Source organism: Clupea harengus, chromosome 15 (assembly GCF_900700415.2).
Source record: "Clupea harengus chromosome 15, Ch_v2.0.2, whole genome shotgun sequence".
In the NCBI taxonomy this organism is placed as follows: domain Eukaryota; kingdom Metazoa; phylum Chordata; class Actinopteri; order Clupeiformes; family Clupeidae; genus Clupea; species Clupea harengus.
Window position 1 is genome coordinate 21,768,267 of NC_045166.1, and position 14,650 is coordinate 21,782,916.

The following is a 14,650-nucleotide window of genomic DNA, read 5'->3' on the forward strand; positions in this document are numbered from 1 at the left end:
CATGTAGCGAATTATCGCTGTGATTATACAATTATGATAAGGTTAAAGAAAAACACAGATTTGAGAGTTTTTAACGAGGTAGGCTATGTTATTTTTGCTTGACCTCTACAGTAGAGGGGGAAAAAACAGAGAGATTAAACTGTGGATTAGAAAGATGTAGATCTGATTTGAATATGATATATTCTTTTCACAATTGTCGAAATTCAAAGCCAAACATATTTATGACTTGCTGATTTATGGATTAATGGCTCGGGTGTATGAAGGGTGAATGATTTTTTTTTATAGGGAAATATAATAATGATAATACCGTACTTGTTAAAGGCGTTATCCAACAGGATATGACGCCTGCTTTGCCTTCAAACTTCCAGAAGCGGGTGCACTTAGGGTTCGTAGTGGTGGAGTAATAGGTTGCTACAAAAGTTTCAATTTTTTGTAAATTCGTGAAGGAAACGTTTTATATGGAACTGTGCGCACATCTGAAAGGCTTAAGCTGGTGGTGTTTTGCGATATAGCCAAAGTAAGTTTCTTTTTAAAGTGCTCTACTTCTGTTACTAGCTATAGCTTCCACGTTAGCAATCCATGGGTTTTCCTGTTCCTTCCGCGAAATAACACGTAGCTGTGACAGCAACAGGTCGAAAGGCAGGTAGAGTAAGCTTTTGACATTTTTTGCTGTTACTGTCAGATCATCTCTGAAAGGTTTCCGTTTTGATTTCTCGTTAGACAAGCAGCAAAACTTTGTAGGCGAGCTAGCTAAGATTGTCGAACAAAACAACCTCAACGAAAGCGGTGCATGGTGACGTCGCTTACATTATATTTGTGCAGGCCAGAAAGTTAGTTACTTATCCAGCTGGATAAACTCTTATTTCAACATCGTTAGCCAGCAGTTTTTGTACTCGGAATAATTGTGATGTTGACGCTGTTTGATGTTTGTGTTTTGTAAGCACATTGACTTTACATACTCCTCTCTCCGCTTTAACAGTATGAGTTTATTCGAGATAAGTGAAAACGTCAAGCTTGCACGGGAGTATGCCTTGCTTGGAAATTACAGTTCTGCTGCCGTGTGTTACCAAGGGGTTCTCGAGCAGATCAAGAAGTACCTTTTCTCAGTGAGAGATACTGCCTTGCAGCAAAAATGGCAACAGGTGATGTCCCTGATATTAGCATTCCGAATCTTCATATTCCGATTCTTTTGTAATTTGTGAAGTATGAATACATTCATAATGTGTACGGTGGTGTCATCGAATAACAGTAAATAATTCGTGTTTTCTTACAGGTTTGGCAGGAAATAAACGAAGAAAACAAAAATGTGCGTGACATCATGACTACTTTAGAAAGCTTTCAACTGGACACTGCCCCCTCCAAACCCACCAACGTTAATCAAGATAATGATATTTGGCCTGTCCAAGTGGAGAGAAGGTTGGTGAAACTTTGTCATACAACTAGACAAGGCACCCAAAAAATGACTTGAACCAAATTGAACTAGTTTGTAATTGGCTTGATCTTTGCTGGTCACTCAATATTGTGGCATTTGATTAACTAAACCCCTTTTCATTCAAACACGGTTATTATGACCGCTCTCTCTTGGTGTAAGCACTTACACAGTAGTATTTGCCCTTGCTTTGTGTGCATGCTTTACCCAATGCAGGATATTTGAAGATACCAAAGAATCCCAAATACTCTTTAGACCAGCTATCAGACTTCAGAGGAAAGCAAACCGTTTAGTCTAAGAATGTTTTTGGCTGAAGGAATTACCCTCAAGGTTGAGTCATATGAGCAGGATTACTGCCCATGGTCCGTGTAATTGGGTTTCTTGCTCGCTCTTTGATTTTCTTTGTTCTCTGAAGAGTTGATACAATTGACTGAGGGTAAGGATTGTCTAATTTTATCCCTAACTAGACTTCATTGCATCATCCGACCACTTTGAACGACATATTGTCAGTTCAATTGAGCTTCCAGTTAGGAATGATTTAAAAAGAGTTTTCTTTTCTTCTTATGCCATAACCGCTTAAGGTCCTCCCCCTGTCCTGTGAGGAGGGCCCCAGCGCCGTACAAGGACAACAAACAGCACAACAAGCGGCTGAGCGCAGGCCCCCGGGCTCAGCACCACCAGCCACCGCGAGGGCCCAACGGTGACCGGCCCAAAGCACCCAAAGGAAAGGAGAAGAAGGACAACGCCAGCAAGGTGCTATGAAGTGCTGAAAATGTGCTCGTTGTTGACTGTCAGTGAAACTGCTAGCCTTAGGGTTGCATTGTGTTTTTCTCGTGCAGTATGAGTTTTTTTTTCTTTTTTCTTCCCCCAAACGAATAGATCTATCTCTTGCTATACGATTGTCCATGGGAACCTGGTGCCCTGTTGACCAAATTATCCTTTGTCAGTGCGAACATCCAAAGTCACAAACTCGTCTGTCCAGTTTTGTCACAGGGAGTAGAGCTTGCTGACAGGCAAACAAGTAATCATCCTGTGCCTTTCCCCACAGAACAAATCAGACGTTTCTGAAACGGAGGTAAAAAGGTTCGACAGGGCCGGGGAAGACAAAGATCTGGTGGACACTTTGGAAAGAGACATAATATCTCAAAATCCAAATGTTAAATGGTATAGTGCCCCACAGCAGAATAAAAGAATCAATATACATAGAAAACTGCTTGTATTTGCTGTGACATAAAAGGCACTAAAACATAAATGTTTGTGCAGGGATGATATCGCAGACTTGGAGGACGCTAAGAAACTTTTGAAAGAAGCTGTTGTCTTGCCCATGTGGATGCCAGAGTTCTTCAAGGGAATCAGGAGGCCATGGAAGGTACAGACTCGGTTCATGTTAATTATTTCAATAATTGTGTACTTAACATCAAATACATACTTCACACACACACACACACACACACACACACACACACACACATTTTTAAGTGATGTTAAAATACTGGAGCACATTAGACTACTTGGCTTTTTTTGTCTGTACTTTGCCCTTTAATGTCTTTATTTTTTCTCCAAGGGAGTGCTAATGGTTGGGCCACCAGGAACAGGGAAAACACTGCTAGCCAAAGCAGTTGCCACAGAATGCAGAACCACCTTTTTCAACGTCTCTTCATCCACGCTCACTTCCAAATACAGAGGGGAATCAGAAAAACTGGTGCGCCTGCTGTTTGAAATGGTAAATGTACAACCCTTCCGGTCTTCTTTTTCCCCGATTCATTTTTATTTTTATTTAATATAACCCATTTCATTTGAACCAGTCCAGTGCTGTCAGACCCCACAGTATTATCTTAAATGTGATGCTCAAGTATAGTGTCGTTTTCTAAAATCAAGTTGTCTTTCAGAACAGAGTGAATGTTGTATTTCGTATCTTCACTTGGCCACTGTTTAATAAAGTATGACGTCAACTCGCCCCATGTACCCAAACAATGACTGACACATACAGTGCTGTAAATCTGGGATCATATTCATAGCTCAAACCAGCTCATCCTGTGTACTCAAGGGTTACATCTTATTGTTTGAAATGCCAAATTAAACAGTCCTAAATAAGCACTTATATGCTGAGGCTCTGTTTGAATGGTAGGTCAATTCCACCTATAGACTCCACTGCTGGAGGTGTTGGTCGAAACAATAGCTATTATGATGAATAGCTGACCAAGTCATTGCTACTTAAACTCATGTCTTTGTGACCTTTGACCTCTAAGGGTTAAACTCATGTGTTTGTTTCTGCCTTCAGGCTCGGTTCTATGCTCCCACCACCATATTCATAGACGAGATTGACTCGATATGCAGCCGTAGAGGAACCTCTGAAGAGCATGAAGCCAGTCGGAGGGTTAAGGCTGAACTACTGGTCCAGATGGATGGTAAAGGATGCAGATATTTTGTCACAATTAAAGAGAAAATGATGAGGAAAGAACCTTAAAGGACAATGATGCTTGTATGAAACAGCTTGAGATGGAAAGGGAGAGAATGTACAGTACAGCCTTTGCTTCGCAGGTGTGGGTGGTTCAATGGAGTACGACCCTGCCAAAATGGTGATGGTGCTGGCCGCCACCAACTTCCCCTGGGACATCGATGAAGCTCTTCGCCGTCGCTTGGAGAAGAGGATCTACATTCCTCTGCCCTCAGGTACAGATCTACACACCAATATACTATATGTAGTATCATTATCTAGAGCCGGCAGAGGCTCTTGAATAGACTTATTATGCCAATTATGGTTTTTCACATGGCATCCACAGCATCATTTCAGATGGTCACGGCTTAAATTGCTCTGTGTGTGTTTTCCACCATGTTTATAGTGTCTGGCTATATATCAACATTTTGTAGCATCGCTAAGTAAATTGTACACCTACCTAGTGTGTTGAACCAGACCAAGAAAAGGCAGATACACAAGTAACAAAGACTTTAAGAAAACATGAATGAATGCTAGCCCTTGTAGGGATGCTGTTGCTAATGTGTGCTTTTTGTGACTGATGATTAATTGAGTAAATCCGATCACAGAGTGGTACAGTTTCAAAGCAGTGTTCTTTCATGCACAATCCTGTGCGAATGGATTGCAGGCTTTTGCTATATTAACAACTACCTTACTTTTGCGTGTCTGCCTTCAGCAAAGGGAAGAGTAGACCTACTGAAGATAAATTTGAAGGAGCTGGAGATAGCTAATGATGTGAACATGGACAAGATCGCCGAACAGATGGAAGGATATTCAGGAGCAGATATTACCAATGTGTGCAGGTAAGGTTTTATCCTCTAATGTTGAGTCAGTTTCAGCTACTAATGCGGCTCTGAACTTTGCAGCCTCGTATTAAGTTATATGTGACTTGCCCAAAGAAAGAAAATCCCAAGAAACTTCAATTTAGAATATGAGTATGAGTGGTTGGAGTGACTTTTGTGTTCCCCTCACACGCAGGGATGCGTCACTGATGGCGATGAGGCGACGAATTGAGGGCCTGACACCCGAGGAGATCCGGAATATCTCCCGCGACGAGATGCACATGCCCACCACCATGGAAGACTTTGAGGCGGCACTCAGGAAGGTGTCCAAGTCCGTATCTGCGATCGACCTGGAGAAGTACGAGAAGTGGATTGCAGAGTTCGGGTCCTGCTAAGAGGGGGACATTCGCTGGGAAATCTGACCTGCGGCGAATGAAAGGGTTACTAATGAACAGACCTTTTAAGGATTCTGGTATACATACCAATCCACAAGCTACTATGAAGTTTGTCCAAATGTGGACTTACAAGTCCTATTCAGTTGAAAAACGAATAGGCAAGATATGGAAGTTGATGCCGCTTCTTGCATTGATATCTCGAATAAGCAACACATTAGTTTGCCAGCATTGAAGGGTCTGTATTCTGATTTTGCATTCCAGTTGTTTTGAAATGTATTGTAGTTTTTGGCCCAATGTTCTGTGCAGCTGATCACTGAATGAAAACTCAGCACTGACATGTCAATTTAGAAGAATATGTGGCCACGGACACGAACTTCCAATCATCTGATAAGCTATACGAAGTGATGTTCTGACCTGAAGGTTAAGACAAAAGTGTCCTTAACTTTACCCCATGGGATGTCTTCCTTGGAGAATGCGGAGCTATGCACATTCCGTTTTTATTCATCGGGTGTTGTCTGACTGATCACAGAGCTAAAGGTCGTGTTCTGTAACGTAGGAGCTCTCACCCGCTCAGCCTCTACTGCCAAAGCACTCAACAGCCAAAGGTTTAAAACCTATGGTTTTTATAGTGATGTAGTGCTTCAAAGCTACACTACCTGATGATGGGTCTTCCCTATTGTGTGCACTACATATTTGAAGCACCATTTGTTTTATGCAATATAATGGACCATTGTTATTAAGATGTTGACAATCATAATAAACTAATTAAATTAAATGTAATACATTTTGTAGAAGGAAGCAATATTACAGGTATATTGCAGCCGTTTTCTTTAAGGAGAGACCGTACAATGAAACCACAGCATGAGAACAAGTAATGGTATTTTGGTAAACAATAGCAATTTTATTGTACAGAGTTCAAGGTTGTCAAGTGTCATTGACCTTTAGGTGAAGAACACCAAAAACATGCTAACATGCTTTCATGGCATACACAAACACATTATGGGTAAAGTAATCAAGGCACCATAGAAGCACTAATGAATCAATCTGCTTATGGTTGTGAGTTGAGCATCTTTACCCAGTACATCCTTGAGGGGTTCCGTTCAGGAAATCGGCTGCTATGAATGCCACTGGATTTTGCACAATATTGAGCAGCACTGTTTGAAATCCATTTCAAATTAGATTCACAGCTCAATCTAATATGTAAACACTGATGCCAGGATTTGGCCTGGCCCTGCATGAGCGCACACAACCTGACATAACCTGGAGTCTTCTGTACATCATTGGTGGATGGACTGCTTGCACTGTGCGAGTGCTCCATGTGATAGCTGTTGGTCATACACCAGCGAGATGCAACTACTGCGATAACTCATGACTTGCATAAATAGAACATCATCTTTGTAAATGTACAGCCATCGAAATGTTTTAAAACATACCCAGTACGTAACAGACAATAAAATAATAATAATAATTTAAAAACGCGGCAGACTAATGAACCCACACAAGAGTAGTCAGAGTGAGACCCCCTTATATTTAAGCTTTAGCATTGAAAAGAAACAAATATTTAACAATCCCTCACATATCAAATTTCCTTTCACCTCACACAGTGCAGGTTTTTGGAATCAAGATGATTCATAGCTTTAACTTATGAACTAAACAGAGCCATTTTATAATTTACAGCTGAAATATGACCTTGGTGATCACTAGCATCACCATACTAAATGCTGCTCGTGAATTTGAAGCAGACATGCATACATCTCATTACTGTTACTTCTGATACCATCATGAGCCTCATCACACAATAATTATTAAGAACTGGGAAATCAGCATTGCATGTTACAAAACATAAATATTTCCAGTTAGAAGTGGGGAACCAGATTGTTTAATTTAGCTGCCAAATAGCATTCCATGGCTAAATTGCAAAGATGTGACTCCTTTTAATGAGAGCACCGTATTCCATCCTGATTTATCACCTGTGACCATATAAACAACACTGATCTTGACATAGGCCCGGAGAAGTAACAATCATCGAATACAGCCCCTCCTCCTCATCACATGTCGAATTTACAAAGTGTTTTAAATGGTTCATTTTGTGTGTTTTAATATAATTCTAACTTGTGTCTTGACGAAGGACCATAATTCTGGTAACAAAATAAATTAGGAAAATGTTGATCTATACATGTTTTTTTTTTAAAGTGCTACAACAGTCATTGGTTTCCCTTAGCTCAGCGTTTTTCCAATCCTGTTGCCGCCCCCCAATGAACTCCAAGCCTTGTATAATTAAGTCAACTGTTACAGTTTTGATTCAGTGGATACACCTGATTCAGCGAATCCACGGAATTAGTATTGTCTTGATTTCTTTGAGTCGTGTCAAGAGTGTTAGTGCTCAGAGACACCAAAAACCCTGCAGCGCTGTGGGTTCCGGCTATCAGAATTGGGAAACGCTGGCTTACCAATCGAATGCCACCTGGCTTCTCAGGCACACTTATAGCTGCCACTATACTTGCTGCTTCTCTTGGGCCCCCTCCTCCTCCTCCTCCTCCTCTTCGGGCACTAATTCGATGTTCTCCAACAGGGTGCACTTCTCATCCTCGGGCATCAGTGTGGCAGGATTCAGATGGAACACCCCCCTGGAGACCCAAAACAAGGATAAAAACAAGTAGGTTTGGCGTCTCCTGAATTAGAAAAAAGAAATTCATTAAATTCATGAGCCATAAAGGTGATTACTGAACCGATATCCGCAACTGTGCACAACCTTTGTGAAAGTATTCATTCAGTTCTTGTTCACTCACCTCGTGAGCCACATTTGTCCTTTTGTGTTTCTTTGTCAAATCTTAGGTTGTCAATGGTAAATAGCCATAGCTATCTGCTTTCCCCCCCCAAAATGAGTCTTTAGAAAGGTTTTTGTTATTAGAGCACAGTCCTGACTTATGTCTCTCTCTCGCTCTCTCTCTGTGTGTATGTGTATATATACTCCCAGAGCCCATTTCAAGCAAAGAGATGACTGGGAAAACCTGCAGTGAGTGGAAAACCCCACTGTTGATGAGACAGAAAGAGGAACTCACGGGTGCTCGCAGGTGGGGAAGATCAGGTCCAGCACGTGCACGATCACAGCCGAGCCCACCACACCCACCACAACCACCCACATGACCAAAAAGAAGATTGGCAGAGACTCGGCCCAGAAGCGCCGCAGACGCTCCCGCAACTGTTCCACCCACTCACACATGGCCTACGAAGACAAAAGAACATGAATGACAAAAACAAACAAACAACTATTGAGCTCAGCAAATATACACAGTGACAATATACACAGTGGTTTTCAATAGCAAATGGATTAGACCTGAAAAATGATAAATGAGGCAACAGTGGAGTCATAATACAAAAATGAGAAGGTAAAAACTTTTAAATATTTATGGCATAACTTAACACTAAAATTACAATTAATATACAGTTAATGTATAAACAAGCTGTAACAGATGGGGCTGCATATGTGGAAGGGAGGAACCGTGAGTATTATAGTTATGGTATCTTGCTGGTGCTTTTGTCCAAACAGCTTACAAAACTATGACAAAAATTGAATATTTACTGAAAAGAAAAAAAACAGCAAGGTTCCTTCCTGATCATGTATCTGAAAATGGTTATTGGTACTTCTATTAATGGTAGTTATATCTGTCTCCTTACATTATATGAGGACATGGAGGCTCTGAGAGGTGACTCTGGCAGCAGGTAGTCTGATATGGCCTCCTTCTCCTCACTGTCATACAGCAGGTCTGGGTCCATACGCAGTGGGGTCTCTGGAAGTTTGCCTGGGGCTGCGGTCTCCTCCTGGGTGGTCTCAGCATGCTTAAAGGGGTAATGGCTGGTGGTGTGCAGGACAACCTGGTCCTCTACTGAAGAAGGTTGCGGGGATAATGAGGACATTATGGTATTTAAAACTATAGATATGAGAGAGGATGGTGGGCTCATTAGTCTATTCTTATAGTACACATAAAGATCTATGGGGAATCCTTTTATTTAAAGTCTAAAAAAATTGTAAGAATAGAAATTCGAGCTAAAGCCTATTCAAAACATTGTCTCTGCAATTCATCACAATTGCTTAAATTGAAATGACCTCTTGAAAGGTGACCTTCCCAGTGAATGACAGGAATAGAGTGAAAGCTCACCTTTCTTAGGAATGGAAGGATCTGTCATGACAACATCATCTTCTCTTGGCATCCAGAACAGTTTGTTCTTGGACATTGGGTATGTGTTGGTGAACTGTGTGGCGGACTCAACGTTTTCATTTACAATTAGTTTTACTTCACATACATCTTGCTGTTGAACCTAGAGAAATGTCATGGAATAAAATTACATATCAAGTAAAGGTGTTTAGTGGAACAAAGACAAGTTAAACACAAGCATTGATCTTGATACATCTTAATGTAACTGTGTTGCTGAAGTAACGACTCATTTTATGCTCCCAGTCAACTCACATTACTGATAATTTGTAATTTCAACTGTGATTTCCCTGGACATGTAGAGCATTCAGTGAAGTCCTCCGCTTAATTTCTTTTAATCAGTTATGCATTCAGTAGAAACCTACCCCTTTCCCGTCCAACTCGATGACTTCCTCATTGAGCACCAAAACCAATACATCTTCCCCATCATCACTCCTCAGATGCAGCTGGTCCACTAGGACCCGCATCACACAAGATGTGTGAAGACCCGACACATTCGTGGTGCTGCTATTACTGCTATCCACTGTTCGAGAGAAGTAAAAACCATGTCAAGACAGCTGTATTTGTTTACGACTGGAATTGTCGAACGCGACAAGAAGGCTACAGAACAGTAGAGTACAATTGACACATTTCAAATGATGTTACTTACAAAGTAAAGCTTGGCAGGGTAGTCTAGTAACATTCGACGCCACTGGAATGTCATTAATATAACTCTGGTTGGCGACGAAAGTAAAGTTCAAGCTAATCTGAAGAGAGAACAGGTCGGATATGTTGAGATAGAAAGGTGACACAGTTTCAAAGTTGACCAAGTTAGCAAACTATTATCCAGTAAGACTGCAGTGAAGTGGATTAGTGACAGTTATTATTGCAACGGCGTGTGATGATACTTACCTGTGAATGTTGTGTACTTTCATTGTGTTCGGCAGCTGTTGTCAAGTTGAGCAAAATATTTGCCTGTTAGATAAAAACAATATCATGTTTTACGTTAGCTTCTTTGCACCAATTGCGAATATGAATTAGCTGATTATGAATTCTGCGTGGCCAGCTAATGGCTAACGTTAGCTGGATAACTAAGTTGGTGAGGTTAAACCCTCATAACTGTTAGATGGCATTTGGTTGACTCGTACAGGTGTGCTACTGTACAGGTTACATGTCATTACACTATGAGTCATAATTTGCTATGCAGGTGCTATCTTGCTAGCTGGCAACCGCTAACCTTAGCTTGCTCTGCAGCTAGCTGGCTAGCTACAGACGACCAAACGAGATGCTAAAGTGACTAAGACCTGACAGTGACGGGCGCAAGCTAACATAACAGTGATATGCTTGATTTCGTACCGAATTGAATTGTAGAAGAACTCCTTTTGTCAAAGAGGACAATGAAAGTAAAAAAGAAACAAGTACGACTGATGTTACTTGGGGCGCCATCTTGATTTTATGTTGTTGCGACACACACAGTGAGTGTTCACGTGGGTTGTGTGTTCAATATAGTGTGTTTTGTCTGGCAGTTCTTGTGTTTCATGCTCTATGGATGGTTGCATTTGCGGCACGAAATTTAAAATGATAGATGTGCTAACCTAGAGCGCAATTAATTGATTTGGCAACTTGCACACGATTTCAAGCAGAAACAGCTTGACTTAAGTGTTAGTTTTCCATAGCTGTTTGTAATTGGAACTCTATAAAAGACCTGTCTGTCAAACAACTGTTCATCAATTTTACAACACTGGTCATCATGTTTCATACATGTACCGGGTGTTTTAAGTTGGGTTCGGTTGTGACCAAAGAAATCATGTAAAAACACAATGCATTTTGCCACAGATTTTCCTTCTCATTCTCCTCTTCATAAGTAATTTATGTTTCAGTGCGTGTGTCAAACGTGTACTTTTAAGAGTTCAACATTTGCACTCCAGTCATTATTTTAGTGTTGGATCTCTCCATTTGTCTGGTAATATTGACATTGTAACAGCGGTTGTAAGGCTAACTACTAAGACATTGTAGCCTTTATTTGCAATAAGCCCATATTTTTCCACCTTTAAGAATTTTTTTACAACATGCTTTTATTGTACATTTTTTACTAAGGTTTTTTGTTTGTTTGGAAGCTCATACTCAAGGGATAGTCCATGTGAGCAATCTGATGCCTTGCTTTCCAACTTTTTTTAGTGGATCTTTTGTCTTGACTTATCTTCCCTTGACATACCTTTGTATTGAATGTCAGTCAAAAAGACATTTGTATTACCTGCTGCCAAGCACAATTGATGCCTGGACATGACAGTATTTTTTAAAGAAAAAAATAAGCAATAAAAGCACTCTTTTGTGATACTTTGAAGCATCTAAAAATATTGTTGAAATGTTTTGATGCGACAATGTAGAATTATATTAGGGGAAAGCAATCTTTTTTATTTGTATGTCCCAAACTGCCTCACCAATTTTGTATGCATTGCTGTTAACACAATAGTTAATAAGTGTTGTTTAAACTGGCCAGTTTCACAGCATGCCTGGAGATTCCATACGCGTGTCAGGCAGCTGAACACATATCAATGAACTCAGAAACTGTGAGGGGCATTGTATTGAAGCAGAGGAAATTGCATTTGTCCAAGAGAATGGGTTGTAAATTGTTTATCACCAAGTTTCTCACATCCCTCTAAACAGAAAGACAATCTGTTACCGTTTATGCCAGTTCCTTGTCAGTGTCAAATGTTGTTTTTTAACCAAGATAAAAATCTTGGGCCATTGTTCCAAATAAAGCCTGGACCCGGGTTGGCTCTGAGTTGGTTAAACTATTTAAGCCCTGAGGTACTGGAGGTCTTCAGGAAGCCTGCAACCTGGTTTGTGTCTAATGGGAAAGACTTCTCATGATGTGGATGTTCTGGTTGCTCGGTAGTATTGTTGCCTTTCACAGTCTTAGCTGTACTCACAGTCATCTGTGCCCGAAGAAATGTGTATGTGAGCATACTAAGTCAGTGCAGTGTTTCAGAATACAAGCTGTCCCCAGTGGCCTCTCATTGGATGTGAGAAAACTGAATTTGGCCTACAACCATATCAAGGAGATTAAGGTATTGCTATCTATTTATATCCAGTTACAGGCTGTTCTAAAGCTACTGAGTGAATATAGATATGCACTCTTATTGTGTGTAGTTTTTAAGTACTTAAAACATGAAAAGTTATAAATGGTCTATTTTATAAAAATTAGGTCTATTTCATATAAATGTGTTGTAAATGTAAACCATGTCTTTAATGTGTTGTTCAAAACTGCCTTTCATTTGGAATCCTGATGGTTGACTTTAAGCTGTCTGATACTTTAACTAAAAGTGTACTAAATTGTATACTTCCACTTCCAACGTTTCATATATCACCCTGATCCTTAATGATCCAAATCTTGTTAACCATTGTATAATATTACACAATATTACATGTTGCATTTAATTATTGTCATCTTTTTTTGCTGTGTGTATTTTCTTGAGAGTCCAAAATGCTTATGTCTATATATTTCTCAGGGTAGAGACTTCACAGGCCTTTCAGACCTGCAGGAAGTGAGCCTCTCATCCTGTGGTGTGGAACTACTGGAGATCAACGCCTTCCTACCACAGACCTCCTTACGGGTTCTGGACCTGCAGAAGAACAAACTTCGCCATGTGCCCCGCGGCCTTCCATCCAGCCTGGAGGTCCTGCGTGTGGGACATAATCACATTCATGGCCTACAGGGGGTGGCCTTTGAGGGGCTCCACCATTTACGAGTTCTGGACCTCCAGAGCAACATGATCACCGTTCTCCGAGCCAACACCCTCTCTGCCCTAGTGAAACTTGAGTGCTTGTACCTGGATGGGAACCGCATTGAGACGGTCAACGGTGCCCTCCGGCTGCCACAGCTGAACCTGCTGAGCATGACTAGCAACCGGATATCCTCCCTGTCCTCTGCATTATTTGCCTCCCTGCAGTCCCTTAGAACCCTCCAGCTGTCGGAGAACCTCCTCACACGGTTGCCTCACAACCTCCCCAGGGCACTGCTCCACCTCAGCCTGGATCGCAACAAGATCCGAACCCTCCGGAACCGGGACCTGGCCCAGCTGAGGAACCTCACTGTGCTCTCAGTCTCAGCCAACAAGGTCTCGTCCATCGATGGGGGCCTCCGTCTGCCCAATCTGACCTCACTAGAGCTGTCAGGGAACCAGCTGAAGGTCCTGCCCGGCAGGCTTGCCTCTAAACTGGAGACACTCGACTGTAGGCAGAATGCCTTGCAGGAGGTCACCCACCAGCACCTGTCTGGGATGCGACATCTAAAGCATCTGTTTCTGGAGAACAACACCATCAGGCATTTTGAGGCCAAAGCTCTGAGGAACTGCTTCCAACTTACTAACCTGGCCCTGGAACAGAACCTCCTCACCAGTATTCCAGAAGGGTATGGAAAACATCTGATATATTTATATTCTAATAAACATTATCTTGTGATTTGTTATTATCAATGTGGTGTTACATGTTTATTGAACACACAAATACACCAATATTTATAACTAGAAGCAACAATAGAAGTCAAGTAAACATATCAAACATACAGAGATTATTTTATGTCTCCTTACAGATATAAACGAAAACTCTGATCTCTCATTTTTCTGGCATTACCCAGGCTCCCTGACACATTAGTTCGTCTGGACCTGAAGCAAAATCGCATCGACACCATCCAGGAAAAGGAGATGAGAACCCTGAAGCGTCTGCAGGTCTTGAATCTGCGGAACAACCACCTCTCCTCCCTCAGCCTGGCTGTTTTGGCTCACCTGCCCAGACTACAGAGGATGTTCCTGGGAGGAAACCCCTGGAACTGCAGCTGTGAACTGCTCCGCGTGAAGCACCGGCTGATGGTGCGGCAGGTGGACATCGGGGAGGAGTTGTGTGTAGAACCTGCACCCACGCTGGGTGACCACTGGCGGGCATCCCTGCTGGAACAGCCCAGATGTATCAACGATGCTGCAGAAGATACAGATTACTCTGGCCCAGAGGAACAGACAGAGAATGAGGAGTATTATGACTATGATGTATGATCAGAGTGAACGTATAGATTATTCAGTGGTTAGGCCTGAGCAACTACTATAGATGAATGAGATTGGGAAGTCAAGTGACATGTCTTTGAAAGTTTCCAGTGCAATTTGGAGTATGAATCTATAAAATGTCTTGTGATGAATCGATAAATGTCTGAATAAATATGTTTAAACACCATTTGATTAACATTTTATTATTACTGAAAGGAAGGAATTACATGTAACGTTAGGCTGACATTCGTTATAATAATACCCGTACTTGCCTCAAAATTAGGATGTGTCTTGACCATCCAATTTTATCCTCTAGAGGGAGACTGTCAGCTGTGT

The 14,650-nt window shown here is 41.4% G+C and overlaps 3 protein-coding genes across 5 annotated transcripts; 2 read left to right on the forward strand and 1 right to left on the reverse strand.

Annotated features, from left to right (window-relative positions):
* The first annotated feature begins 343 nt into the window (after positions 1-343).
* On the forward strand, positions 344-5,862 carry katna1 (katanin p60 (ATPase containing) subunit A 1). 2 transcript variants are annotated; one of them, XM_012829790.3, is made up of 11 exons: positions 344-643; positions 980-1,142; positions 1,274-1,416; positions 2,011-2,182; positions 2,478-2,593; positions 2,693-2,798; positions 2,994-3,152; positions 3,711-3,837; positions 3,971-4,102; positions 4,582-4,708; positions 4,884-5,862. In XM_012829790.3, the coding sequence occupies exons 2-11, from the start codon at positions 981-983 to the stop codon at positions 5,080-5,082; spliced, it is 1,443 nt and encodes a 480-aa protein (XP_012685244.1). In that variant the 5' UTR covers positions 344-643; position 980; the 3' UTR covers positions 5,083-5,862. The 2 variants fall into 2 exon arrangements, with proteins under 2 accessions (XP_012685244.1, XP_012685236.1); XM_012829782.3 differs by having other exon boundaries at positions 344-517.
* Positions 5,863-5,954: 92 nt separating this feature from the next.
* On the reverse strand, positions 5,955-10,764 carry ginm1 (glycoprotein integral membrane 1). 2 transcript variants are annotated; one of them, XM_031581487.2, is made up of 8 exons: positions 10,632-10,764; positions 10,188-10,250; positions 9,946-10,042; positions 9,662-9,819; positions 9,243-9,402; positions 8,761-8,966; positions 8,145-8,308; positions 5,955-7,709 (listed from the first exon to the last, which is right to left on the reverse strand). In XM_031581487.2, exons 1-8 carry the CDS (start codon positions 10,719-10,721, stop codon positions 7,577-7,579), a joined length of 1,071 nt encoding a protein of 356 aa, XP_031437347.1. In that variant the 5' UTR covers positions 10,722-10,764; the 3' UTR covers positions 5,955-7,576. The 2 variants fall into 2 exon arrangements, with proteins under 2 accessions (XP_031437347.1, XP_012685251.1); XM_012829797.3 differs by having other exon boundaries at positions 8,761-8,969.
* Positions 10,763-14,501, forward strand: LOC105901323 (nephrocan-like). The gene is made up of 3 exons (XM_031581485.2): positions 10,763-12,346; positions 12,788-13,689; positions 13,915-14,501. The coding sequence occupies exons 1-3, from the start codon at positions 12,146-12,148 to the stop codon at positions 14,324-14,326; spliced, it is 1,515 nt and encodes a 504-aa protein (XP_031437345.1). The 5' UTR covers positions 10,763-12,145; the 3' UTR covers positions 14,327-14,501.
* The last annotated feature ends 149 nt before the right edge of the window (positions 14,502-14,650 follow it).